Raw genomic sequence first — 26901 nt, 5'->3', positions numbered from 1 at the left:
GGAGGGGGAGATGTGTCATCATTTGTGGGGAAAACACCTGCTTTTCTCAGAGTTTCACTGAAGGACCCAGAAATGCTATTTTTGCAAAAATGGGCAGGGAAAAGGTCCCAGTTCCTTTCCAAGCACAGGGTAGAGGTGCTTCTCTGCCCAGGGGTGTGGTGGGAACTTTGGAGGTTGCACTGCATGTCCCAGCAGTCATAAAATCAGAGACCCCTAGGATGGTTTGGGTGGGGACAGGGACACCTTCCACTCCACCACGCTGCTCCAGCCTTGTCCTGCCCCTGTGACTTGGGTCCACCTGGGTGAAGTTGACTTTTCTCCATCAGATTTCTCTTTTAAAATTAGTTTAGGCAGCACTACAAGGAGTTTTGGTGTCAGTCATTAACCTCGTCCCCACCTTCTCCAGCCAGGCAGGACATGGTGGAGTGGAAGCAGTGGAGGAAGGTCTGCAGTGAAATGAGCATTTGCTGAGGGAGCAGCTGCTCTTCAGGACTGGTGAGAGCCTCCCAGAGCAGCTCTCAGGCCTTGGCAGGGAAGAGACAGAATTAAAACCTGTGCTGGACCCACAGAAACAGTCTCTGACTCTCTGGTAGGGACTGAAAAAGAGGCATTTTGACTTTTTTAAGCAAGTGCCATAAACCAGCACATGGCACGGGCTGACCTCTCCCTTTGAGACCTTCCCGTGGTGCCCACCAGCCCCTCCAGTGGTGGCTCTGACTTCCAGAGGAGGAGTTCAATCCCTGCCTTTGGAGTGGCAGTGATTCCCGTGCTCTGTGTCACTGATCCAGCCAAGGCATCTCCTCAGCTCCTCTCCAGGAGCTCCTTCCGTGGTAAATGTGTAAATCTACCTTCAAATCAAAACACTCCCCCCAAATGCTCACCTTCAGAAGGAATAAAGGCTCTCTGCCCTAATATTTTATGCCAATCTCGCTGTAACTCGGGTGTGAATAAATATTGATGGCTGCTTCGGAAGGAGGAGGGAAAGAAAAACTCCATCCCCCATCAAAAGAAAAAAAAAACCAAACCCAACCTTTATTTCTATTGCATAAATAATGGTAAAATTAAAATATTTTTATACAGGTTATATATTTACAGTAGAGTTTGGTTGGAGGAAACAGCTGATACATATGGCACTCGGTTTTCCTTTATACACTTCTTTATACACTTGGATAACTTGCAATAACATAGGATTTAGTTCAGTTGCATGCCAAGTTAATTTATATTAATATTTACAGCTTTTTGTACAAAGATTTCTTGTAGTTTTTTTTTTTTATTATTATTTATTTACTTTATTTTTTTACTACGATGCTGCTGACTTTGTGAATTGTTGCCTTTAATTAAAATGCCATGTCTTCCAGTCGACAAATGAACAGTAAATGGCTCGGAAACATGAAATGCTGACAGAAAGGAGACACGTGGATTAGTGGAGAACTTCCTAGAGATGAATCAGGAGGCATTGATTACTTAGATCCTTGTATGGATTAAATGGCAACAGGCTGGATTTTGGGCTCATTCCAGTTTAAGCCAATTAACTCTAACGAGTTATTTGTGATTTACCCTGGAGTCCACGAGGAACTTCATCTCTCTTCATCCCCACCCCATTAAATCTGAGACAGCAAGAGCTGAAATAACTTGGGCTCCTCTCAGAGAGCTGGTTGGAAATGGAACAGCATTCCTGGGCTGGTGCAGGGCAAATACAGGGGCAGGGGGTTGAAAATTGGTATTAAATGGGCACCCCAGGGGCCTGATTCTGCAAACACATGGAATTTGGGGCTGGGAATTGCCCACAGGACACACAAGACGTGCCTGAGGGCTGCCAAGGGGTGGCTCCTGGAGCTCAGATGTCCATGTGTTGGCTGGTGAAGACACAAGACCAGCTGATAAAGGAAAAGTGGGGCCTGGAGCTCACCTAAAGTGTTGTTCAAACAGCTGATTATTTGTGGTGTTGGCAAAGAAACCTGTGGGAGATAATGGCATATATACATACATATTTATATATATGGAAAATGGCAATGTCACTCAGCAACACTCTTCAAGGCTACAAAGGGTTTTGGTCTGTCCTGACAGAAAATAAAAAAAACCCTGGGGTATTTTCATCATCAAATAGCCCAGTAGGGATGTTCAGACCCAGAGGATTTCCTTTTCCTCCCTTCTCCCTCCCCTCCTTGCTTCTGGGGCTGAAATTATTTCAGTGAAGATGCCAAACTGAGGCAGTTTTTTCAGACTTTTGCCACTGGAGAGGTGTGAGTGAAGCAAACTTGCAATTAAAACGCTCCCAATTAGATTTGCTGTCCATCTTGCTCTTGGTGAAGCTTCTCCACCTCCTGGAGCTGCCTGAAATGTCCTCCTGCAACTGGAGAACAACATCCAGCCCTGATAACAACTGACAGCATAAAGAGGTGAAAACGCTCTGAACTTCTTCTCTCCCTGCATCAAATTCCTGGGGAAGTAAAAGGCTTTAAGTGATGCCAGGGAGATGTAATTGCTCTGTCAGAGCACAGTACAGTAAGAGAATAGATTGAAACCCAGCAAGTTCTGTACATCTTCATCTGCAGAACACGAGCGTGAATCAGAGCCAAGGAAAAATAAAAAAAAAAAAAAAAGAGGCTTCATCAGATTCCCATTTTAGAAGAGTTGGGTTTTATCCTTTCAAATAGTCGTCCATGAAGCAGAAACTAAATAATTTATTACATGGGTGGATAAAATAAGGAACTTCATTCTTAGGGAGTTTAATGTATTCCTCCTACTGCTCCTTCTCCTGGCAGAGCTGAGTCCGCCTGGGGCCTGAGCTCCTCTCGGGGTGTGAGGTGACAGCTCTGCCTGCTCTGGGCACGTGCACACCAGGACAGGGGGTGGGTTTTCCATGGGAAAAGCTGAGAGTCCCAGGAGATGGTTTGGTCTTTGCAACGGGCCAAGTGTTTCTCGTGATCAGATATTCCTGTGCTTTCCATGGAAAAAAAAAAAAGCAGCTTTGCCAGGAGGTGCTTTGCTGGTCCAAACACACCTCAGCCACTCAAAGCTTTTTACTTTTGCTTGATTTCCTTGCTTGCTGCCCTGTTTGGAGATTTAAAACCCTATTTGCTTGGCCCCTGCTTAAAAAGCTGGGTGTCTATGTACAAATCCTTTTTACAAAGTTTCTGGAAGTCTCCCACAGAGAGCAACCAACACCCAGCCCTCCCTGTGCCCCAGGTCCAACAGGGGAGCTCCCAAAAACCTCTGGATGAAAAATCTCTCCAGATCACAGGATGACACCCAGATATTCAGCTCTTCTGCTCCCACACTCCTGTCCTGGGAGCCTGTGAACCTTGAAGGTCTGTGAACCTTAAAGGTCTGTGACCACCTTCCCCAGGTCAGGGTGTCTGCTGCCAGTAAATGGCAGGTTTGTGGGTCCCCATCAAACACTTTCCCAGCTCTCCTTCACCCTACACGACCTCCCCCAGCAGGAGGACCAGGTTCTCCCTAAGAAAGCCAAGTCTTCCCAGTTACCCACCCTGCTTGATTCTTTAAATTCCTGTTGATGTTGCTCCTGATTAGAAATGACTTCCCAGTGTTTGGACTCGTGGAGAGGATCAGGCTCCCACGAGGTCCTTGGGTGGCACAGCAGGGGCCTGGCCCCCAGGGCCACCCCCACCACCATCACAGAAACAGAAAAACAGAACCTTCTGAGTTGGAAGGGACCCTCAAGGACCATCAAATCCAACTCCTGGCCCTGCACAGGACAACCCCAATGTCCTGCCTGGAATCTCCTCATGGTTTGCTTGATGGCTGCCCTTAAATTATGGCTTTTGACCTGATGGGTGAGCAATGTTCCTGTTGCTGGAATGCTCTTCTCCCTGGCCTCCAAATTATTTCAGTCAAGGGCCTGCTGTCATTTGATTTCATGTCATGTGGCTGCTGTTCCCTGCTCTGGCTTCTCCAGGAGCAGAGGATGAGGATGTGCCCTCAAAGTCAAAGCCAAAGTCAATGGTTATCAGCAGTGCAGCCCAGTGATGTCCCAGCAGGGACAACTCAAACCCTTCCATCAGGGATCAATCCCTGCATGGAGACCCTGCCCAAAGTGTCCTCTCCAAGCCCAGGACAGCCTGTGTGCAGAGCTCAGGCTGCACTGATTTCCATCACTGCTGAGCAAAACAAAGGCCTCTCTCAAGCTAAAACAACCTCATCCTTCTCCAAGCCTTCCCAAGCCAAGCCAAGAGAGTTTAGAGAATCACAGTCATGGAATATCCTGAACTGGGAGGGACCCCCAAGGATCCTGGAGTCCAACCCTCAGCCCTGCACAGGCCCAGCCCCAAGAGTCCCCCCCTGTGCCCCAGAGGATCATCCAAACCCTCCTGCAGCTCTGGCAGCCTTGGGGCTGTGCCCACTGCCCTGGGGAGCCTGTTCAGTGCCAACCACCCTCTGGGGGAAGAACCTTTTGCTGAGATCCACCCTGAGCCTGCCCTGACACAGCTCCAGCCATTCCCTGGGGGCTGTCCCTGCTCCCCCCAGAGCAGAGCTCAGTCCTGCCCCTCGGGAGAAGCTGCAGAGTTGTCCCGATTTCCTGATGATTCCCCACTCTGGGAGCAGAACCCCGTGCTGGGTTTCTGGGAGCTGTTTGTCCATCCCTGTGAGCTGGAGCAGGGCAGGGACAGCTCCGTGGCTCCGACACGGCGCTCACATGTCACGAACAGCCGGGGTTGCCATGGCAATCTCCTTTTCCTCCAGAATTGCAGTGCTGAAAAGACACTTAAATTCTCCTGTAACTGGTAAGAGCAGAAGTTTAGTGCTTTTTCTGACAGCTCTACCTCGCTGCAGTCTGGGTATTTTTTAAACTATGTTAATTAGCACTTAAATAGTTTTTTTTTTTTCCTTCAAGTACGGGATGTGGGGTTTTTTATTTTTATGTCTTTGATTCTTCTCTACTTTCTTCCCCCTAAGCTTTTGCCATCAGGTTCCAATCAAAATTTTACCGCTCTATTTTTACCTACTGTCTGTAAAAGCAGCAAAAAGCCCTTTTTTTCCCCCCTTCTTGTGTAGAAGAAGAAGAAGGAAAAAAAAAAAAGATAAATGGATGTTACATAAATGGAGCCAGGGAGGCTGGGAGGAGACACAGGTCCAGTGCTGCTGGTTGGGAAGGATGGGAAGGTTTTGGGGAGAGGAAAGGATGAAATAGCTCTGCCTGATCCATCCTGCATTGCCAGTGGAGCCTGGCTGATTAAAGAAGGGAGCTCTTCAAGATGCCTGCAGATGAAAGGTGGATATAGGAAGGAAAAGAAGGACCTCTGGCAAGACATGACACTGATTCATAACAGATAAATTAGTTTCCCTACAGGAAAATCACCCCCAGAACCCTCCCAAAAATCCTGTACCCAGTGAAATCAGTGGGGAGTTGTGCAATGAACTCTACTGACACCAGGCTATGGCTTTTACCAAGGTATTAGTTCTAGGTTTGGCTTTACAAATGGAGCTTGAGGGTGAAGAATGGCTGTATTTACAGTGGTTCTCATGGAGCATGCACGAGGAAACCATGGAGCCTTCCAGGGAGCTTAGAGGGATGCAGACATTCACCTCGTCCTGAGGGAGCTGCAGGGGTTGGAGTCTGCTGGATGTTCACTGGGAGAAGGGTGTGGAGATGCCTGCTCTGTGGTTTAGGGTGTGTTTGTGGGCTCAGCAAAGGGGGCCCTGTGTTTCTGCCACTGCTGGGGGGGGGTGGGTCAGTGCCCACCTCTCCAGCCGCCCCCTCCTCTCCGTGTTCCCTCCAGCACAGCCCCGGGAGAAAAAAATAAGGATTACTCAGTGACAAGTGAAGTTTAGAGGTTTTTTTCACTGCTACCACCTCTCCACAGACCCCTGAGACCTCAAAATGTGATGACAGTTTCCTTCAGATGATCTCAATGCTCATTATCTGCACTGACCAGCTCAGCCCGTGTCCCTTGGCCCCCCCAAAGCTGCAGATCCCACGCCAGAGCTGCCCTAAGATACCCTGCTGCTGGTTTGAAGTCTGCTGCTGCCCTCCAGCAAACACAAACCTCTCCATCTTCTGGGAGACAGAACCAGTTTTTTTAGGGAACATTTTGCAGTTCACCTCGTTTGTCACAGCAGAACAGAAATGCAGAAGTTGGGTGTTTGGGAAAGGCAGAAAAAAGGAACTCAGCTGCTCTGGAGAAGGGGGTTGTTGTCCTTGTGATGGAGGGGGACACCAGGAAAAGGACAGTGATGAGGTGGGTGACTTGAGTTCAAAGGGCTGATGGGACACAGACCAACAAGAAACAGATTTTTAAATTAGGCTACTAAAAATACAGGTTAAATGTTATCAATCAAACTTGTCATCAAAGAATGACCTGCAATGAGTCTTTGGGATGGATCCAGGTTTAAGTCAATGGCTGCTGTGTAGGATGGAGGAAGCTGGTGGTTTGTAATCCCTTGGGGAGCCATCCTGCCCCTCCTGGGGCACAGGAAACAGTCCCCTACATTTACAGGAGCACAATCTCACTGTTCCTTGGAGCTCTGGAGCTTTCCCAGCCGGCACAACAACTCAGCTCCAACTGCATGGACCTCCCTGGGCACCAGCTGGGGAACCTCTTCCACCAGGGCAAGGAATCAGATGTATCCTGGTGTGACAGCCAGTTCATCCAAAGGCAAATGCAAGGATTTGTGTCAAGCTGAGAAAGGAAAAATCCTCCCTGCTGCAATCCTGGCTCCAGGCTCGCCCAGCGCTCGCGTCTCCAGTCTGCATCACCCCATCTTCTCCTTGCTGCTCATTAAAATCCCCTCCAGGGGAGATAACAAGCACTCACAGGATCTGAAAGTCTGACAGGCCTCACAACACATGGTGGTGGGCTCTAGTTTGGATCCTTCTTCTCCTTTTTCCCCTTGCCCTCCTTGGAGCCTGCCCAAGGGACAGAGGTGGCGATGGTGGGAAGGCTCCTGGGAGGCACCAGAGCAGCTGGATGGTCCAAACCACGCTCTGCAGTGTGAGGGGAAATGGAACCTCTCCCCCACGATGCCTGACACGGAGGTGTCACTGCAGATTCCAACCAGGGAGCGTGAAATGAAAGAAATAAAAATTGCCCGGGTGAGGAGAGGAGAGGAGAGGGAAGGAAAGCTCAGAAAGAGCTTCCCTCGGGGTTTTCATCTTGAATAAGGTCCTTGAAGACCAATAGTGAAGAAAGGCAGAACTGCTGGGGAGGAAATGTTGTTGAATATGCAGACAGGACCACTCAGAGGGAGTTGGAGCTGTGCTGGTGGTTGCAGAGTCGGTTGGAAGACTGTGCACAAGTCTCAGCAATGCCCATGTGTGAAAAATGGGTGGTGCTTCTCAAGCCCTGATTCACAGTCGGGGAAAAAATGGCAAACAGACTCCTACTACTCCCCAGTCTTGTGTTTAGGAAGCAAAAAATAGACATTTTGTATGATGCTGGCGAATTCTCCTTTTTTTTTTAACCTCAGAAAATACTGTACAAGATGCTCTGGCTCCCCTCTGATGCCGTGAAGTCCATGGGCATGGTCATAAAGGAAAGGAAAGTGGAGCTGGAGGAGGTGAAATCAAACAAACAGGACTCGCCTGTGGCAATGCTACGATCAACTTCCTGGGAATGTGGGCCCAGTGGGATTGTCAGTGGGCCCCTGGTTCAAAGACAGCCCCACTGCAGTAAGTCCTGAGGCTGTGCCTCCTTAAAGCTGCCCCACAGGCTGCTGCATCCAAGTCCCTTCCGAGTGACCATCGCTGTTTTGAAGCAATAATTCGGGACTCCCGTATATGGGGGGTGGGGTGGTGGTGGTGGTGGTGGTTCTTTTTATTGCATTAGGAAACAAAACCTTTAAAGCATTAAGACAGCCCTTTGATGTCCCTGCCAAAAAGGATGTGGTTGATTCACAAGACGCGTTAACGCCGCCGGCCTCGGGCTCCCGCTCGGGTGGTGCTTTGCCTGCCTGTGTCTCTTTGCCGGGCGGAGTCGGGCCGGGGGGAGGTTCCCCCAGGTGGGCATGCACATGCATGGGCAGCTCGGGTCACAGTGGCATGGCCAGGGGCTACTCCATCCCGCTCCTCAGGATCTGGTTGGCCGCGATCAGCATCACGCTGATGATGAAGGCCATGGCGAAGGCGCAGATAAGGCTCTTCCGCACGCAGGTCTGTCTGTTCTGCTTCTGGGCGTGCACTGCGGGGGACAGGAGGGAGGACACGGTCAGACAGGGCCAGGGGTTGTGCTTCCCACCAGGAAATGCTCCTCTGGTTATCACAGAATATCTGAGCTAGGAGAGACCCCCAAGGATCATCCAGTCCAACCCTCAGCCCTGCACAGGCCCAGCCCCAAGAGTCCCCCCCTGTGCCCCAGAGGATCATCCAAACCCTCCTGCAGCTCTGGCAGCCTTGGGGCTGTGCCCACTGCCCTGGGGAGCCTGTTCAGTGCCAACCACCCTCTGGGGGAAGAACCTTTTGCTGAGATCCACCCTGAGCCTGCCCTGACACAGCTCCAGCCCTTCCCTGGGGGCTGTCCCTGGTCCCTCCAGAGCAGAGCTCAGTCCTGCCCCTCCTCTGCCCCTGCCCAGGCAGTTGGAACTGCAGGGAGGTCTCCCTCAGTCTCCTCCAGCTGAACACCAACCAGAGGTGGCTGGCTCAAGGCATCTGGTTGCCAGTGGGAGTTTCTGACACCCATGGGAGCTGGTTCCTTGCACATGGTCAGAACCTGGAGCTCCCCTGGAGAGACCCTCAAACTTCTTGGGGTGAGGTGCAACCCCCAGGCTGTCCAAAATCACTGAGAGCTCGGAAAGCAAAGGCAAATCAGGGCTAGGTCACCCTCCATCTGCTCGACACAGCAAGTGAGGAGACCTCGCCCTGGTGTCATTAAGGGCAGAGACAGAGCCATTGTCACTGGAACTCTTCCCCCAGGACACGGGATTGATGGGCCAGACCATTTCAGGCCCCCCTGGCTGATACCCAGGTGGGTTTGGGGTGCTGGGGGGAGCCCTGAGAGCCTCCTGCCCTTCCCAAAGCCCTGCTGCCAGGGACAGCTGCAGGGTGTTTACGGTGTCTCTGTCACAACCCTGCCAGAGGTGAGGGATTGTGGCTTTCTCTGCCTGGCTGGAGTTATTTTTGCTTTGAGTGGCCAGTTTTTCATTGCCAAGCCCTCAGCTGGGCAGGGAGGGGGCTCTGGCACATGGGGCTGATTGGAGTGTCAGGGCTGAGGATGAAATGCCTGTGACAGACAGCTCAGGTCACCACAACCACCCCTCAGCCTTGTTTGCCACCGGCTTCATGTGCTGAGTGTTTGGATAAAGGGAACTGCCAGACAAGTGGGGTTTGGGCTATAAATTTTTGGCAGCACAAGGTTGCTGCAAACAATTGTTCTTTTCTCGTGGCTCATAAAAACACATAATCTTTGCTGTCCTGCCCTAAGCACTAATAAAGACAGAAATAAAGGCTGAAGACATGACTGGGCCTCTGTTCTGGTGGAGTCTTTCCCCAGATTTGATGTCCTGCAAATGACTTCAGGGTTCAAAAGGAACTGAATAAAATCCTGGACTTGTCCCTGGCTATAACACAAATATGGTATTTGGGGTAAAGGGGGTGTGGGGGAGAAATATGAGGTCTATAATCCATGTCAATACAGAAAGAATGTTACATAGTCATAAATATTACAGAAAGACCTTATTATGACAATTAGACAAGGGGCAAATCCATGCAAAGAATGGCAGAAATTTGAATATATTTGTACTGATGGTTCTATTACCTCTTTAGCACCTGGCAGGGCTGTGGAGAAGGGGGATATCTGTGCCCACAGGAGGGAGGAGGGTTTGGGGCTGCTCTTTGAGGGCAAGAACACACCCAGAGGTGACAGTGAGTAGAAGTATCTGCAACGTCTCTTCGTTTCTAAGCCATTCCCAAATCCCACTAAAACCCATCTTGGTTCATCATCTTGGCCTTGTTCCTATGAAAGACACTTCAATGAGGTGGATGAAATGTCCATTAAACAGAGGTGGGAGGCTCTGTGGGTTGAGAGGAGCAGTTGAATTGCTATTTGAAAGGTTGAATTGCTTTTTAAGGTGCCATTCATCTCATCCCAAGGTGGCACCTAAAATAAACTCCAGGAATTATACCCAAAAAGCACCTCCCTTGCTCCAGAAGTGAATCAAGGGTGACTGAGCTGCACAGAGACAGCTCTCCCACGGTATCACTGACCCAGGAGACCCTCAAATCTCTGCTTTTGAGCCCTGTAGGGAGCTCAGTGCTTGGGATTTGGGAACTCTGAGAGCAGAATTGGGTCATTCAGGTAATGGCACGTCCAGCCTGGAGAGCAGCAGGGACACAAACCTGCTCCCAGCCTGCCTTTCCCGGGAGAAAAGCTCCTGTCAGAGCTGCCACGGACCAGAACTGTCCCTTCTTCTGGGACCTGAAGCAAAACTTTGCTGTGCTGTTGACAGGGTTGAGTTGATCTGTATTCCCTGCTGGATTTGTGGGTGTGTTTTTAACATCTGAAAAAGGGGCTGTTTGGCTTCCAGGTTCTGCCTGGCACCAGCAATGCCAACATCCCACGAGGAAAGCTGTTCCTGCTGTACTTTTGGAAGCTGGGGCTTCCAGGATGAGCTGCTGAGCAATCAGGTGTTTGGACCCACTTTTTTTTTTTTCCTGATGATTGGGATGGTTCACCCAAGCTCCAAAGCTGAAAGGAGCCTGAACTGGCTCGTGTCTCCAGTGAATCAGCAGGTCAGTGGGGACTGACAGCTCCATTCAATAAGCAGCATCTCTTCACACCTGCTGCTCTCCAGGAGAAACAAAAAAATTGGTGCTTGGCTCGATTCAGAGAGTGTTGCTGTTTTCCTCTCCCCTGCAGGCTTTTCAAAATTCAGCTGTGCTCTTCTCCACCCCTCCTGCAGTATTTAATGTGCTGGATAGAGCTGCTGAACCCCACTAATTAGCCAGGCTAAGAATTGCACTAATAAATTCACCTTGGCTTTGTTTGAAAGATACTTCAGTGTCTCAGCCTGGTGCCCTCTCAGAAGCTTCTCTGACCCCTCAGAGTATCAGAGTTTCCCCCCAGATGGCCCACAGAAAGTGGCACTGCTGTGGGTGGCAAAGCACAGGGGCTGTACCAGGGGGTTGTGCTCAGGTTCTCTGGGGGCATTTCCTTGGACTCTTCTGCACTTGGGAGGATTCCAGAGAATCACAGAATGGTTTGGGTTGGAAGACAACTTAAAGATAACCTTGTTCAAGCCCCTGCCACGAGCAGGGACACCTTCCACTAGCTCAGGTTGCTCCAACCTGACCTTGAACACTTCCAGGGCTGGGGCAGCCACAGCTGCTCTGGACAGCTCTAGCTGTTCCAACCAGCGATGCTTTGGAGCAGCACAAGCTCCTCTGGCCGAGAAAATCCTTCTCCTGAGATGCCTCAAACCAGGGAATGCTCTGCCAGTGTCAGCTCTGTCAAAGTGCAAACCCCACTGCAGAGGCTGAGCTGGGGAGCACTTGCTGGTCCTCTCACACTGATGACAGGAAGCAAATGTTGCCCTTTCTCTGTCCCCCTCTGAGCTCTGCTTGGACTTGACTTTGCAGACACTCTCAGTGTTGAGATGAGGTGTCCTGGGTGAACCTGCCCCACACCAGTGGTCCCAGCAGCTCAGAGCAAGAGGTGCCCAAGGCCATGAAGTCTTTCCATGACAGCCTGAGGGCAATAAGGATGTTTCTGTAGGGAAATTCAGTCTGTCTTAGACACTCACCTCAGCATGGGCTGCACATCCCTTTGGCTGAATCCCATCCCATTTTGCCATAAGGCAAAGCACTCAGTGGTTCCTCCTCCTGCCTGAGCCAGGCTCAGCTTTACTGATCCATGGAGGAGGGCTGCTGTGAGCTCTGCAGATCTCCAAGTGTGTCACTGCTTCTCCACAACAGCTCCACACTAACTCCACACCTCCTTGCTCACTGCATGTCACGGCTCAGAGTGGGTTTTACAGACAAATCAGAAAGAGGATAATTGTATTGTACAGAAACCCAGGAATTCCCCCCTCACCTTCAAACTCTGTTTGGCAGTTGCCAGAGTTCTCATTCAAGCTCTCCTCCTCGTTGATGATGATGTTCTCGATGTCCTTCATCGTCAGGTGGTCGCGGAAGGCGTGGTACAGGATGTGCTTCAGCTCCTCCAGCGTTATCCTCTGCATGTCAAACTGTGGGAACAGCACCCAGTTAGACCCAGTTAGAGACACAGCACCCAGAGCAGCAAGGGCTGGAGGGCAATGCCACAGCTCCCTCCTCGTGTTTCACCGCCCTCGTCCCAGCCCCGCGCTGGGACTTTGCAGATGTTGCTGTTTTGGGCTCCTCGGATGCTGCCAAGGGGATGTTGCTGGAGCCCCTCAGTGCTGGTAGAGGCAGCAATTCAGCATCATCCTGGCCACCCCAACAGAGACAAAGCCCTGAAGGATCTCCCTGGTAGCTCTTGCACCAAGTCACAGCCTTGTTTCTGCCCCTTGTTTTTGCTTCCTAACTCTCCAGCTGTGCCTGCGTGGTAAGAACAAGCAGGGAACGTTTCCCTCTGAGCTGACTTGTGCTGTAGATCCAGTGGGTAAATGTTCTCACACAAAGCAAATGTTAAACCCACGATTCCTGAAGAATACACAGAAAAGGACATTTTTGCAGCAGCAGAACTTTGCCCGTGTGCCTGTTTGTGGTATTAACAGGGAACAGCAGAAAGGGCTGTGTCAGGGGAAGGGATGAGAGTCCCTGAGCCCTCAGGGCAGTCAGGAAAGAAGGATGGAAATACTCCAAGTCGTGATGATCTTCCCCTGAGCTGCAGATGATCCTTCTCTGCCCTGCACCTTCAACTCTCAGGCCTCACAGCCCCAGATGGGCTCACCCTCAGCAAACAGTGAGAACCAGGGATTGTCCACTCTCACCTGAACCACCCACCTCCAAGAAACCCCATAAGGGCCAAACACCCCTGGGGTAATGATGAAGTGGAGGAAAGGTGATACCAAATGTCAGGGTGGGGTGCAGTGAGAAATTCCCACTCCTTTCCCTCAGCATGACGAGGACAGAGCAAACAGGACAGGGCAGGGCATGTAGAGATAGGACAAGGGTTTCCCACTGCCAGAGGGCAGGGATAGATGGGATATTGGGAAGGAATCCTTCCCTGGGAGGGTGGGCAGGCCCTGGCACAGGTTGCCCAGAGAAGCTGTGGCTGCCCCAGCCCTGGGAGTGTCCAAGGCCAGGTTGGAGCAACCTGGGCTAGTGGAAGGTATCCCTGCCCATGGCAGGGGGTTGGAACAAGATGAACTTTAAGGTCCCTTCCAACTCAACCCATCCTAGGATCCTCAGCACTTCTGAGCTGCTCTGGCATTGTCCTCCCTGAGCACTGCTGCACATCTCAGCACACAGATGCAAAATCGTTCATCCCCAAAGGAAAACTAAGAAAAATAAGTGCAGTTTGATTAAATCTGGACCCTGAAATGTTTAGTCACAACTGTGTGTGTACAGGCAGATGTGCACAGACCCATCCACGTTTCCCCAGCCGTCCTTGGAAGCCCCGATTCCTACAATTCTATCCCCTTCTTTCCTGCCACAACCAAAAACCTGGGGCAGAGAAGGGAGAGCAAAGTCGCTGCCTTTGGCCCAGATGGAAAGCATTTCTCTGGAAAGCAAGTCTGATGGGTTTGGTGGTTCTGCTGCTGTCCTCGTTCCTCAGGGATTCAGAGCTAAAAATAGCGAGCACACCATTGTCACCAGTGGCTCCTCCTTGGACACTTCAAAGCTGGATTGCAAATCCCCCCGGCATTTAGTCCCAAATTTCCATCCTGCTTTGCTGTGCACGAGGAAATCTCCCCATCCAGCCTCTGCCTTTAATGTTAGAAGAGCAAGTCAAGCCGAGCAGCTGCAGATTTCACAACCTGTAGATTTATAAAAGGTGTTTCTCTTGGCAAACAGAGGAGTGGGAATGGGGGTTCACTCAGGAACCACTCATGAAGCAGCATGGAAGGTGTGTTAGTGGAGGGCTGCAGAGCTGCCCCAGGGTCTGCAGCCCTCCTGGCTGCCTTCCTGCAGTGCTGATGGCTGCTAAAAGCAAGGTTTTCTCCCCCAGTCCTTGATTCCTTTGGAGTCTTTGTCCTGGGAAACTTCAACCTGAAAACTCTTCCCGAGTCCACCCACAAGGCAAACCCTTAATTTCATCCTAGTGGTCACTCCATCTGAGGAGGAGCAGCCTGTCAGACGTGGTTACCCCACTCCATCATCGTGGGCTGATGTTCAGCCTGTGCTGGAGTTTGTTCTTGGCTCAGGGCCAGTTCTCTGAGGCCAATTCAAACTCCTTTTGTTGGAGTTTATGGGTTTGGTTTTTGATGCCTTCAGGGAATCCTGGAATCACAGGATGGCCTGGGTTGGAAAGGACCTTAAAGCTCATCCAGTTCCAACCCCTGCCATGGGCAGGGACAACTTCCACCAGCCCAGGTTGCTCAGTAATGACCTGGGGGTTTTAGGTCTTCCTGCACCAGCTGATCTATCCAGCAGGAAATAATTGTCCTCTCCTTGCTGCATCTCCAGCTCTTGTTTTTGAGTTTTATGCTAATGTAAGGAGACCTTTTTTTATTGTTTTGTTGTCATTTTTGCCTTTTAGGAAGTGGAACAATCCCAGCAGGGATTCAAAATCACCCTTGTTGGCTCACGCTCTGAATTTTTGGCCTCCTGGCAGGCACGTGGTCACTGGTCCTGCTTTGTCCCATGCTCAGGACATGTCCCCCATGACATATCAGCGTGGGAGCTTGTCCAGAATAGACTCCAGCTTGGTGCAGGCAGGGACAAGACTCTGCTTGGGCTCCCCAGTAATTCCTTCTGTTTTCCCTGCTCTCCAATCTGGCAATTTCCCTGATTCACTTTTCAATTACTCCAGGTTTTATTGTTGTAATGACAGTAACCAGGGAGCAACTCTTAACTTTTATTGACTCCACTGAGAGCAAAGCCGTGACTGTTGCAAGCTGAGGACTTTCTATAGGATTTATAATTAGTGCAAATCAATGGTGCAGCTTCTGAAGCTCGGAATTCACTGTGAGCACTGAAACAGAAACCAACTGTGCCCAGTGCTGAGCCTCAAACTCCCCAAGAGCTGAATGGAAACCTGTCCTTGTACAGGGATGTTTGGATCCTATGGAGAGCACCAGGAAGTGCCCTGGATGGATCTCCAGGGCAGAAGGTTCTCCTGGAGTGGGAGGAGGTTTTCCCTGGAGACACTTTGAAATTCAGGTCTGCAAACCCAAAAGCTTCAGAGAATCAGAGAATCATTTTGGTTGGAAAAGATCACCGGGATCAACCATTGTTCTAACACCAATTCCAGCACTAAACCATGGCCCTAAGCACCACATCTGTGCATCTGAGATTCCTGCTATGGGGCAGCCCTTGATAATCTCTGAATTAGGAGATAACAGCATTGGTTTGCTCTCAGACCTACTGCACACCAGGCCACATGCTGAACACCCACAAGGCAGATGCAGATTGACTCTTCCCACGCTGCCACAACAGGGGATGTGACCCAAAAAAATTCCTTGGACTCAGCAGAGCAGCTGGATTTGTGCTGTGCTCTCACAGCCAGGGTGTCCCAGGGCAGCTCTGGGGGTGCAGATGGAGCAGGTGGGGTGGCCTCACCTCAACATTGGGGCAGTTTGGGGGACACAATGGAAGGAGAGATTGAGCCATTGGAGAGTGTCCAAAGGAGGGCAGAGAGATGGGGAAGGGCCTGGATTTGAAGGCGTGTGAGGACACTGAGGGCACTTGGTGTGTTCAGCTGGAGCAGAGGAGACTGAGGGGAGACCTCCCTGCAGTTCCAACTGCCTGGGCAGGGGCAGAGGAGGGGCAGGACTGAGCTCTGCTCTGGGGGGACCAGGGCCAGCCCCCAGGGAATGGCTGGAGCTGTGTCAGGGCAGGCTCAGGGCGGATCTCAGCAAAAGGTTCTTCCCCCAGAGGGTGGTTGGCACTGAACAGGCTCCCCAGGGCAGTGGGCACAGCCCCAAGGCTGCCAGAGCTGCAGGAGGGTTTGGATGATCCTCTGGGGCACAGGGGGAGGACTCTTGGGGCTGGGCCTGTGCAGGGCTGAGGTTTGGACTCCAGGATCCTTGGGGGTCAGGCTCAGCAGATCCTGTCACTATGGGATTCTGTGGTCCTTGAGTCTTTGAGATCTCAAACTCCTGATCTGGGACTTTTCCACTGGAGCAGTGTTTTGTGTTGGCTCTGTGTTCATCCCCAGTGAGTTGCACTGATGTACCCCCTGCTCTGCCTGGGGATGGATGAATGGCCTTTTAGCACCCATTGTGCTTCCCACGTGAGCTCAGCCATGGAAATGTTATAACAAGGGGGAAACAGTGTGTTCTGGAGGAGCCAGGCATGTGGAGGGGCAGGGAGGGAGCTGTGTTTGTAGATGGGATCTGCTGGGCTCTGGACACTGAAGGACTCTCTACTCATGCCCTACAAGGCAGTGGGTGCCATTTCAACCCACAGCAATGGGGCAGGACCCCCCTGAGGAAGCTCCTGGGTGAGCTTTTATGTGTGTGTGTGTGTGTGTTATTATATATACACTAATATGTATCTAAATAGAATATAAACATATATTTCTATATTTATATTTAGACATATAAACGTTATACCCTTCCTCAGAGCATCCAGGGAGCCCCGTGCCCCTGGCAATGAACTCCCCTGCTCAGCACGTGCTGGGTGGGCTGTGGGACACCCTCTGCCCTCTCCAGCTGTCCCCACGGAGGCAGGATGTGCCTCAGTGCCTCAGGACACCGTGCCCCACAGCCACCCTGCACCCAGATGTTGTGGCAGGTTGTTCCCCCTGCCCCGGGTCAGGGTGGCTGCCGTGCAGGTGCCAGCTGCTCCCCAGGCGTTGGGAACAGCTCCCTGCGCTGCTGGCAGCAGGAATGGAATTCCGGGCTCATTTCCATAGTAACAGGCTCGTTCCTGTGCTGGTGTCGGGAGATGGCTCCGCTCTTCCCGCTGCTTTGTCAGAGGGGAATCGTTTGCACGTGGAGGAGTTAAAATCAGATTTAAGCGCATCTCCACAGCACCCTCAGCCCCAAATGCCTCACTCTGCACTATGACATGATGTGGTATTCAAAATTAACCTGAGTGTCCCTTCAGACACCCCACAGCATCACTGGAATGCCCACTGGAATGCCCAGAGGCTCTGATGGCTGTGGATCACAAAAGGCTCTTTGTGCAGGTCCAAACAGCCTCCTTTCCTCTCAGGAACACGGTGGGAATTTTTGGGTTGTTCTGTGCAGGGCCAAGAGTTGAATTCCGTCATCCTTGTGGGTCCCTTCCCACCCAGGATATTCCCTGATTCTCTGATGCTCAGTGTGGATTTAGAGCATCCCTTAAACTCCTGGCTCCACGACACAGGACTCCTGGGACACGAGCTGGTGCACTGCCACCTGGGTCTGGTGATGGAAAATGCTGCTCAGGGCTGGTCTGTGCTGGGCATAGCAGAACAAACCTGGAGATGTAATTCCCTCTGCTCATCTCACCACCTGGGGTTGGTCCCATCCTTTACTCAACCCAGACTAACTCCTTGGAGCAATGTTTTAAACAGGAGAGTGGCACATGGGCTTTGCCCCTCCACTGACCTCTTCCCTTCTATCCTGGGGTATAATGGTTATTAAACTGGGCTGAGAGAAATAGGCCCCCTGATAGGCAACACCTCCACAGAAACCAGCAGGAGTATTAATCCTGGGCCCATTCAATTAACTTTAAACAGTTTAGTAAAACACGGAGAAGTGGTGATTTGTCTTTTTTTTTTTTTTTCAATTAAGAAATGCTCTCAGGCTGAAGCACAAATTAAGAGGCTCTAACTATTTCTTTTGCCTACTTTTAAAGCTCCCAGGCCTCCACAACAGGCTGCCAGTCTGATCCCAATCAAAGAGAATACATAAATAGGTCTGCAACATCTTGACCTTCGAGACAAGGCCTGTGGGAACCTCTCAGAGAAGCAAACTCACAAGATTTAATTAAGGCTAAAGCTGGGCACTGCCATCTGGGACCTCCCCAACAGATCTGGAGTTCTAATGGATTCATCTCCCCAGTGTGAATCCATGAGTGGGATGAGGTGAAACGTGTTCTGATGGTGGTGCCTGTGTGTCCCACTGCAGGCAGAGGATTTAGGGCAGAACTGGTGCCCCTCTGTTCAATCCCAGAACATGCTGAGCTGGGAGGGACCCCCAAGGATCCTGGAGTCCAACCCTGCACAGGCCCAGCCCCAAGAGTCCCCCCCTGTGCCCCAGAGGATCATCCAAACCCTCCTGCAGCTCTGGCAGCCTTGGGGCTGTGCCCACTGCCCTGGGGAGCCTGTTCAGTGCCAACCACCCTCTGGGGGAAGAACCTTTTGCTGAGATCCACCCTGAGCCTGCCCTGACACAGCTCCAGCCATTCCCTGGGGGCTGTCCCTGCTCCCCCCAGAGCAGAGCTCAGTCCTGCCCCTCCTCTGCCCCTGCCCAGGCAGTTGGGACTGCCATGAACAAGAAGATCACGACAGATGGGTTTTGTGGCAGTCACCGTGGGGGCTGAGCCAAACCCCCCTGTTTTCCAAGACAAAAATGTCCTTCATTCTTTGTCCCTCAGTGGGAGGTCAGGGGCTCTGCACCCCAGAGGGATGTGCTGGGCCCCTCCAGGACAGCAGTTCCAGTGTCTGGGAATGCTGGTATTTGTGTCTTGATCCAGGCAGGCACTGAACAAGGATGAGAGGGGACTTTGGAGCTCCATCAGCTGCTCCAGAGCTGAAGCTCGTGCTGTGTGAGGTGCCAGTGAAGAAGCTGCACAGCCCCAGAGCCCGGGCCTTGCTTTATGACAATAAACCTGCGAGCCAGGGAGCACAGAGGGATTATGGAATGAGGGGAAGCCAACATCCAGCTAAAATAACCTGCCTTGTCTACTCCACAAAACAGATTGAACTTCACCCATCACCCTTCTCCCCATTTTTTGCACAATCCCTGCCCGGAGAAAGGATCTTTGAGCTTCTCCTGAATTGGATGAGGCAGCAGAAAGCCGAGAGAAGTAAATGTGCAGCACTGCTGAAAAGCTCCTGAAAGCCTTGAGCCAAAGGAAAGCAATTTTTTCCTTAACAGTTACAAATGTTTCAAGAATGCCCCAAGAAGTGGATGAGAAGGTGAGACATGTTCCTGAAACGCACAAAGGACACTGATAATTAATAAAAGCCTTACAAAGGAGATCAAGAGCTGCTGGGGAAAACTGGAGGCATCCCTGACACTGCAGGTGATGGGTAACAAGAAATAATAATGAACAGCAAACAGCCCTTCTAAATCTGCTGTCCAGGACCAGGCAGAGCCAAGATGGAATGGTAGGATAATGGAATGGTTTGGATTGGAAGGGACTTTACAGATCACCCAGTCCCATGCGCATGGGCAGGGACACCTTCCACCAGCCCAGGGTGCTCCAAGCCCTGTCCAACCTGGCCTTGGACATTGCCAGGGATGGGGCAGCCACAGCTTCTCTGGGCAACCTGTGCCAGGGCCTCCCCAGCCTCACAGGGAAGGATTTCTTCCCATTTCCCATCTAACCCTGCCCTCTGGCAGGACACCAAGGTGCCCACCAAGCTGCTCTATCACTGATTCAGCTGGACAGGGAGAGAAAATGAGGTGGAACACAACTCCTAAGGCAGTTCAGTAAAGACGAAGTTTGAAGTTTAAAGGCTGAGTTTGCACAAGCAAAGAGAAACTCCAGCTCAGCCAGACCCATTCCACAAGGTAGTTGTATTTTGGGGACTTCTCTTCCTTTGTGAATAACAACCCAGAGCAGGAAGGATCTTTCCCATCCCTCAGTGTGCTTGTGCATGACTTGGGCCAAAATGACAAGGTCTGCAAAGACTTTGAGCTCTGAGAAGGTGAAGGAAGAGAAAAAAATTCCACACTTAGTCAGTAAAAACATCTCATTATGGTAATTATGGCACAACTTTTGGGGTTTCAGTTTGACCTCTATTAATTCACACTGGGTTTGTCGTTATCTTTTAGCCTGTATTTAGAAAAGTTGTCATGACCTCAGGCCTGGGACCTTCTCATTTGGAAGACATGTAATATTAAAAAGGCACTTTTTTTTTTTTGCTTTTCCACAGTGAGAAATTCACCTGAGGCAGGAGAAATTCATCTGTGCAGGCCAGAGTTATGATCTGTCAGGCTGGCACTTCGCAAGGAGAAGCAAGAAATCACAAATTGAAAATGCCAGAAGTTATTGGCATTGTTAACAGGGCCCAGGAGCTGACAGACATCCAGGATGGAACTGCCAGCACCAGTCTGGCCCAGTGGGGACTGCCCAGTGACACGAAGAACACGTTTAACGTATTTGGGGCTATTTTTACATCTTCCCCTCAACTGGGAGGAACCAGAGTTCCCCTGAAGTGCCTCCCATCTGCCCCCAAAGCCCATGGCTCACGTTAGCCCCATCAGCTCAGAGCAGCAGTGCCAGTGCAGCTCCCCAGCTGGCCTGTGCCTGTTATGGATCTTCCCTGACAAGTCCAAAGCCCCGAAGAAAGTCAGTGAATGTCGAATTCAGAGACAGAACCACAGAGGAAAAACCCTCTGCTAACTATTGCAGTTCAAGAGCAGGGGATGTGAAAAATTGGTGTCAGGGCAGCAAAAGGCTCCGAAAATGTGAAAAAAAAAAGAAGTGATTTTAATACTTTCTGATTTGCTTCTCCCTGTCACATTGTGCTGGGATGGGGATCTGTCTTTTATTCCTTTTGCATTTCGTAATTATTTTTATATCACCTTTTGCTCTCCACATAATGACCACTGTTTGAAAATAAGATTAATTGGACTGAAAACTGCGAGGTAGAAAGTTCAGCTAAAAGCCTGGAGTACCTGCTAATTTAGTCTGTTGCTGGGAGTACATGATTTTTTTTCCCTGCCGTGCTAAAAACAAGGTGATCAATTCTGAAGTCCCCTCCAGCAATTCACTTGGCATTTGTTAGCTTCTGCCAGCTACCAACACGCTGGAGCAGACAAAGAAGAAACTACAGATCAGCTGTCACTGCAAAAAAAATAAAATTCAGGAAAGTCATTTTAATGTGTGACTCAGACTCAGAGCAGCAGGGCTGAGACAAGGAGGGGGCACCTCGAAACTGGGAAAAATGAGCAGCTTTGCTGGTACCTCCAGGAAAGCTCAGGAGAGTACAGGGAACAGCCAGTTCAGGGCTCTACAACCCAAAAAACAGAGCCCAGCACAAGAGGACACACCCCAGTGTGTGGGTGAGATGGGGTAACAGCCACAGGATGTGCAGAGTTGGAAGGGACCCCCAAGGATCATCATCAGTCCAACCCTCAGTCCTGCACAGGCCCAGCCCCAAGAGTCCCCCCCTGTGCCCCAGAGGATCATCCAAACCCTCCTGCAGCTCTGGCAGCCTTGGGGCTGTGCCCACTGCCCTGGGGAGCCTGTTCAGTGCCAACCACCCTCTGGGGGAAGAACCTTTTGCTGAGATCCAACCTGAACCCCCTTGACACAGCCCCAGCTGTTAACAGCAGGGCTGGGGGCTAATGCAAACTGTCTCCAAACCTGGCTCCCCAGTCCCAGCACTGAGTGCTGATGGGGCTGTCACCAGTGGTCAGGAAGTTCAGCCAAGTGCCCACCCTGAGCTCCCACCTTGCCAGACGCAGTCCCAGCCCAGCCACGTCACGGGAGAGGGCTGTGACCCGGGTCTGTGAGATCAGGCTGTCAACTGTACTTCAGTTATGCATGAATTAGAGAAATATTTAGCTCAGTGACACTTGAGGGCTCTTCTCCCACTAAAATAAACTGTCACATGGCAGCTCAGCTCCCCTATCCCGTGCTTTGCTGGAGCTGTGCTCAGGCACCCCCTGTGTGACCCAGCAAGGCCACAGAAGGACGTGGTACCAAACCACAGCTGTGGTGCCAACCCAAGCCCAGCAGGGTGAGGATGGAGCAGCTCTCCCCTGAGGAAAGGCTGAGAGAATTGGGAGTGTTCAACCTGGAGCAGAGGAGAATTTGGGGTGACCTGACAGGACCCTACAGAGAAGATGGAGAGAGACTATTTTACAAGGGTCTGGAGGGAAAGGACAAGTGGGAATGGCTTCACACTGAAAAAGTAGGGTTAGATTAGATATTTGGAAGGAATTCTTGGCTGTGAGGGTGGCACAGGTTGCCCAGAGAAGCTGTGGCTGCCCCATCCCTGGAAGTGTCCAGGGCCAGGCTCGGAGCAAGCTGGGCTGGTGGAAGGTATCCCTGCCCATGGCAGGGGGTGCAACAAGATGAGCTTTAATGTCCCTTCCAACCCAAACCATCCAGGGATTCTGTGAGTTCACCATCACCAGACCCCAAGCCCTCCACCCCACAGTCCAACACTTCCCCAGGCACGGAGGAACAAGGCTCTTCAAGGAGACAGCAAAGCTTTGCTGCTGCATTTAACTCCTCTTCACAGGTGGCCTAGGACTGGTGCAGCCCTGGCACTTATATTAATATGCAGGGATAAAACAAGGCCACATAATCTGATCACATGCTGACATCTAAACCTTTTTTTTCCTACGTGCACTGAAACAAGTCAGCTTTCCTAAGAGCTCATCTCCCCCTCAGGCCACTACATGAAGCTGACTTTTATCAGAAAGGCACTGCAATCAAAAAGCAGCTGATAATTGTGATGATACCACGCAAGGAAAACACAATCCCGTTCCACCTGTTGACAGTTCCGCAGAAATATCTGGAAAATTTGTTTTGGTTCAAAGCTGTCCCTGACAGGATTAGGTGATTCACTAAAAAGGGGTGTTTCCTACCTAGCAGAGGTGATGTCTGTTTTTATTAGGTGTGCCATAAAACCCCTAGAACGTGGCAATCCACGACAGAGATGTGTGGATGTGGCACTTGGGGACATGGGTTAGTGGCAGCCTTGGCCGTGCTGGGAATGGTTGGGCTCGATGATCTTAGAGGTGTTTTCCAACCTTAACGATTTTGTGATCCTTGAAGATGTGCAAACTCATTGTCTGTGAAAAAAATGACCCTGAGCCCGTTGCCTGAATGTCCCTGGTTGCCACATTTTACCTTACACCAGGGAACCACAGGGAAAATCACTGAAGGCAGAAAACCAACGTTAAAAAGATGTTGTTCAGAAAACAAAAAGATGTTCTCTTTTTGCAATGCAGCTTTCAAACACCACTCCACCTCAGCAAAATCAATGTCTGAATCACTGCTGATCCACCTCACCAATGAAGAACAGGAAAATAGGGAAAATTCACCCAGCTCCTCAGCACCACTGCGGATTGCCCAGGGACCGAGCCAGCTCCCTGTGCATCCCCATCCCTAAGATATTTAATTTCTGAGAGGATTTGCTTAGGAATTAAAATTCTTCCCCCTCAGCCAGTGTGGGGCAAACTCTGCCCTCATGGCCCAGCCTGGCCCCTCAGGGCCACCACCATTGCCCATCAGCTCCTTCCCCCTCAGGGACACGGCCCTGGGGATAAGCCCTTTCCCTGGGGATAAGCCCTTTCCCTAAAGATGAAGCTTTTCCCCTGGGGATGAACTCCTTCCCCAGGAGATGAGCCCCTTCACGTGGGGATGAGCCCCTGGCCCTGGGTGTCAGTCCTTTCCCTGGGAATGAGCCCCTTTCCCCAGGGATGAGCCCTTTCCCCCACCCTCATGCCCCTTTCCCTGGGATTGAGCCTCTTTCCCCAGGGATGAGCCCTTTCCCATGAGGATGAACCCCTTCCCTCCCTCCTGAGCCCCTTTCCCAGGGGATCAGCCCCTTCCCCTGACTCGCCCCCCTCACCCAGCATCTCCCCATTTCCCACCTGCCCCCATCCCAGGGGGTCACAGGGCAGGACCCCCTGGTGTGTCCCACTTCAGGGGACCCCAGGGCCAGAGAAGGGCTGTGAATATGGACACATCTTCCTTTTTCCTTCCCTTTCCCCATGGGAACGTGACTCTCCCACCCCCTGAGTGCTGATGGGCTGCACTTCAAGCCCCTGAATGTGCCTTCCCATCCAAATAAAAAAATTGGCTTATAAAGGGGGCGGATGTAAAAGAGTGACTTGTTACATGGACAGATAGTGAGAGGACAAGGGGGAAAGATTTTGAAGTAAAAGAGGAGAGGTTTAGATTGGATTTTGGGAAGGAATTTTGCTGTGAGGGTGGGGGGGGCCTGGCACAGGTTGCCCAGACAAGCTGTGGCTGCTCCATCCCTGGAAGGTTCCAAGGCCAGGTTGGAGCAAAGTCGTCTGGTTAAAGATGTCCCTGCCCATGGCAGGGGGTGGAACTGGATGATCTCCAAAGTCCCTTCCAACCCAAACCATCCTGTGATTCTGGATATGGAAAATAAGCTTTATGCCACGTTAAAATTTTCCTCACTCACTGATTTCTCCTGACACCAAATCATTCCCCTGGCAATAATTCCCCATTTCTCTTCATCCCATTGGGCCAAGGACCTCACCTGTAGCTTTGCTGATGCCTCCTCTGCTCTGAAGGTACCAATCTCAATTTTCTCACCAAATTATGAAATGTATTAATAAGATCAAGCTGTTTCCAACCTCAAGTCATGAGCTGCTGTTCCAGCTCTGGAGAAGGACGTGCGTCTTCAAGAATTGATCAGGGTATTTTTTCTAATAAAAAATGTCACTGATCCATGAAAACTCCATCTCCTTTCTAAGCCTTGATTTCATTAAAACCTAATTAATTGGAGGCCTAACGGTGAGAGGGAAGGACACAGCTGGTCTTTGCTTCCAACACAGACCTGGCAGCCTGACTGGAGCTGACTGCAGACACTCCCCCTGGGCAGGGAGCATGAAAAATGGCATCTACCTATGTGACCAGTTTCATCTCTGGAAGGAAGGATCTTTTGGGAGGGACACCAGCAACACCACCGGCTTCAGGGTGGCCTTTTGCCTGGAAGGGATCTCGGTTTGCTCAGTCCTTGAATCCACTTTCTTTGCAAAGGTTACTTAAAGTTTATTATTTGCCCAAGAGCCTTGGCTCAACAGCAGCATTATCATCTCATCCCTTCTGCTGGAGAAGTGGGGGTTTTTTTTGCAAAATAAAAAGATCCTAGATTTTTGTCAAAGAAAAAGCTGATAAAATAGAGACTGAAATCAATACTGTAACTCTCAGTGGCTTGTAAAGGAAGGATGTCCTTTGCCTTCCCTTCACTCCTGACTCATAAACATCTTTACAGCTCAGTTTGCACAGGACAAAGTGTCTGATCAAGCCCGAGTTAAATGGGATTGGTGATCCCTGGGACACTTGGGATCGTAGCATGTGCTTCCTTCTGTATGGTAGGAGGGGTTGAACTTGTCTTGGGATTTATCTTGACCTTTGGTGGTTTGTCTCAGTAAATGCAAATGTTGCTGCATTCTGTGCCCCCACACAATAACCTTTCAGTTGTTGGGTCAGCCCTAATGAAATCCTCCCAGCTCTCAGGGGATGAAAACACTCCCTGCCCGACTGCAGAAGTACCTTTTGGGAGAGGCCAAGCAGGTCCTGCTCCTTCCTTGCCCAGGGTCAAGCTTCACCTTGGGCTCCAGGAAGCCCTTTTCCCCTGTTTTCCTTGGGCAGCAGTTGTTGCCCAGACACTGCTAACTGTGAAAATAATGCCCAGTGGAGTCCCTTGGCTGAATAAATGGATTTTTGGGTGGGGAGGGGGCTGCTCCCTGCCCCAGGAGGTGCATGAGGAGGTGCACAGGATCCCCTTTGCAGGAGAGCTCCCTGCACAGAAGCAGTGAAATGCACATTTTGGGCTTGAGGATTGTGCTCCAGGCACCTCTGGGAGCCTGAAGAACCACAGAACCAAAGAACCACAGAATCAACCAGGTTGGAAAGGACGTCTGAGATCATCAAGTCCAACCCTTGATCCAACCCCGCTGTGGTTCTCAGCCCACGGCACTGATGCCACATCCAGTCTCACCTGAAACACCTCCAGGGACAGTGAATCCTCCCTGGGCAGCCTGTTCAGAGCTGGGTCACTGCCCAGGGAAGAAGTTCTTCCTCCTGTCCAGCTGGAGCTTCCTGGGCATCGGTTCCTGCCCGTTCCTCTTGTGCCATTGCTGGGCCCCCCCAGCTGGGCCCCCCCAGCAGAGCCTGGGCCATCCTCTGCCCCCTCCCTGCAGGTACTTTTATGCATTGCTCAAACAAAGGCCACTTTCACGTTGATTGTATTTTAGGAGCAAACATTTCTCTCACCACTCTCAGTGGATCAGAAGAAAATTTGAGGGTTTTTTGTTGAATTGTCCCCTGCCTGATGGGCTGATGGTCGTGGATGGCTGAACTTATCTGTAGGATCAGGACTTGACATTCATCTTTGGCACCAGATGTGCAAACCCCCAAGACCTGAGCTAACCAGAAGCTAAGGAAGAGATGGGGATACTCATTTCACAGGAAAGCCTCAATTAGGCTTGAAAACTACAACCCAAATTGTCTTTTTCTTCCCCAGGTCAATGCCAAGATCAGGCAGCTCACTCAGGAGGGTTTCACACTTTTTCCTGGGTCATTGGTGGGGGTTTCTTGCCATCCCTCACCTGGGTGGCTCCCAATATTTTTTTTAAGCTTCCAAATCATCAAAGTTGGTACTTTTAGACCTCTTTCTATGAGTGCCCACTGAATGCCCCCTTCTTTCTCCTGTGACCTCTCCCCACTTTGCAAGAGTAACCTGGAGCAAAAGTGTTGACTTTGAAGGCGACCCCACTGCAGGGAAACCAAAAAAGGAACCTGAACCCAAATAATGCAGAGAGAAAACATCTGGGGAGAACAGCTGGGCAGAGCTGAGGGAGTCCAGGAGCCCTTGGCTGCTTTGGCCCCCCTGTCCTGCTTGTCCCACTGCCCAACACTGCAAGTCCACACTGGGGGAGAGCAAAGAAGAGGCATTTTTAAGGGAAGTGTGTGAGGACTGGCCAGCTGCTGTGAGTTAATCTCGCTGTAAATCAATCCCTGTCATCAGCACTGTTTGTTTGCAC

At 50.9% G+C, this 26901-nt stretch overlaps 1 protein-coding gene across 6 annotated transcripts in view; it reads right to left on the bottom strand.

Moving 5' to 3' along the window:
* Window positions 1-1004: 1004 nt before the first annotated feature.
* CALN1 (calneuron 1) overlaps window positions 1005-26901 on the bottom strand; it is a 159040-nt gene continuing 133143 nt past the window's right edge. For all 6 annotated transcript variants that reach the window (XM_050325666.1, XM_050325667.1, XM_050325670.1 and 3 more), the window contains 2 exons: window positions 11985-12138; window positions 1005-8138 (listed from right to left, as the gene is read on the bottom strand). In XM_050325666.1, the coding sequence (XP_050181623.1) occupies window positions 8011-8138; window positions 11985-12138 (282 nt within the window). In that variant the 3' untranslated portion in view covers window positions 1005-8010. The remainder of the gene's footprint in view (window positions 8139-11984; window positions 12139-26901) is intronic.

The sequence above is a fragment of the Myiozetetes cayanensis genome, unplaced genomic scaffold, assembly GCF_022539395.1.
Source record: "Myiozetetes cayanensis isolate MyiCay16 unplaced genomic scaffold, myiCay2020 scf30, whole genome shotgun sequence".
Taxonomy (NCBI): domain Eukaryota; kingdom Metazoa; phylum Chordata; class Aves; order Passeriformes; family Tyrannidae; genus Myiozetetes; species Myiozetetes cayanensis.
This window is presented reverse-complemented; position numbering and strand designations above follow the sequence as displayed.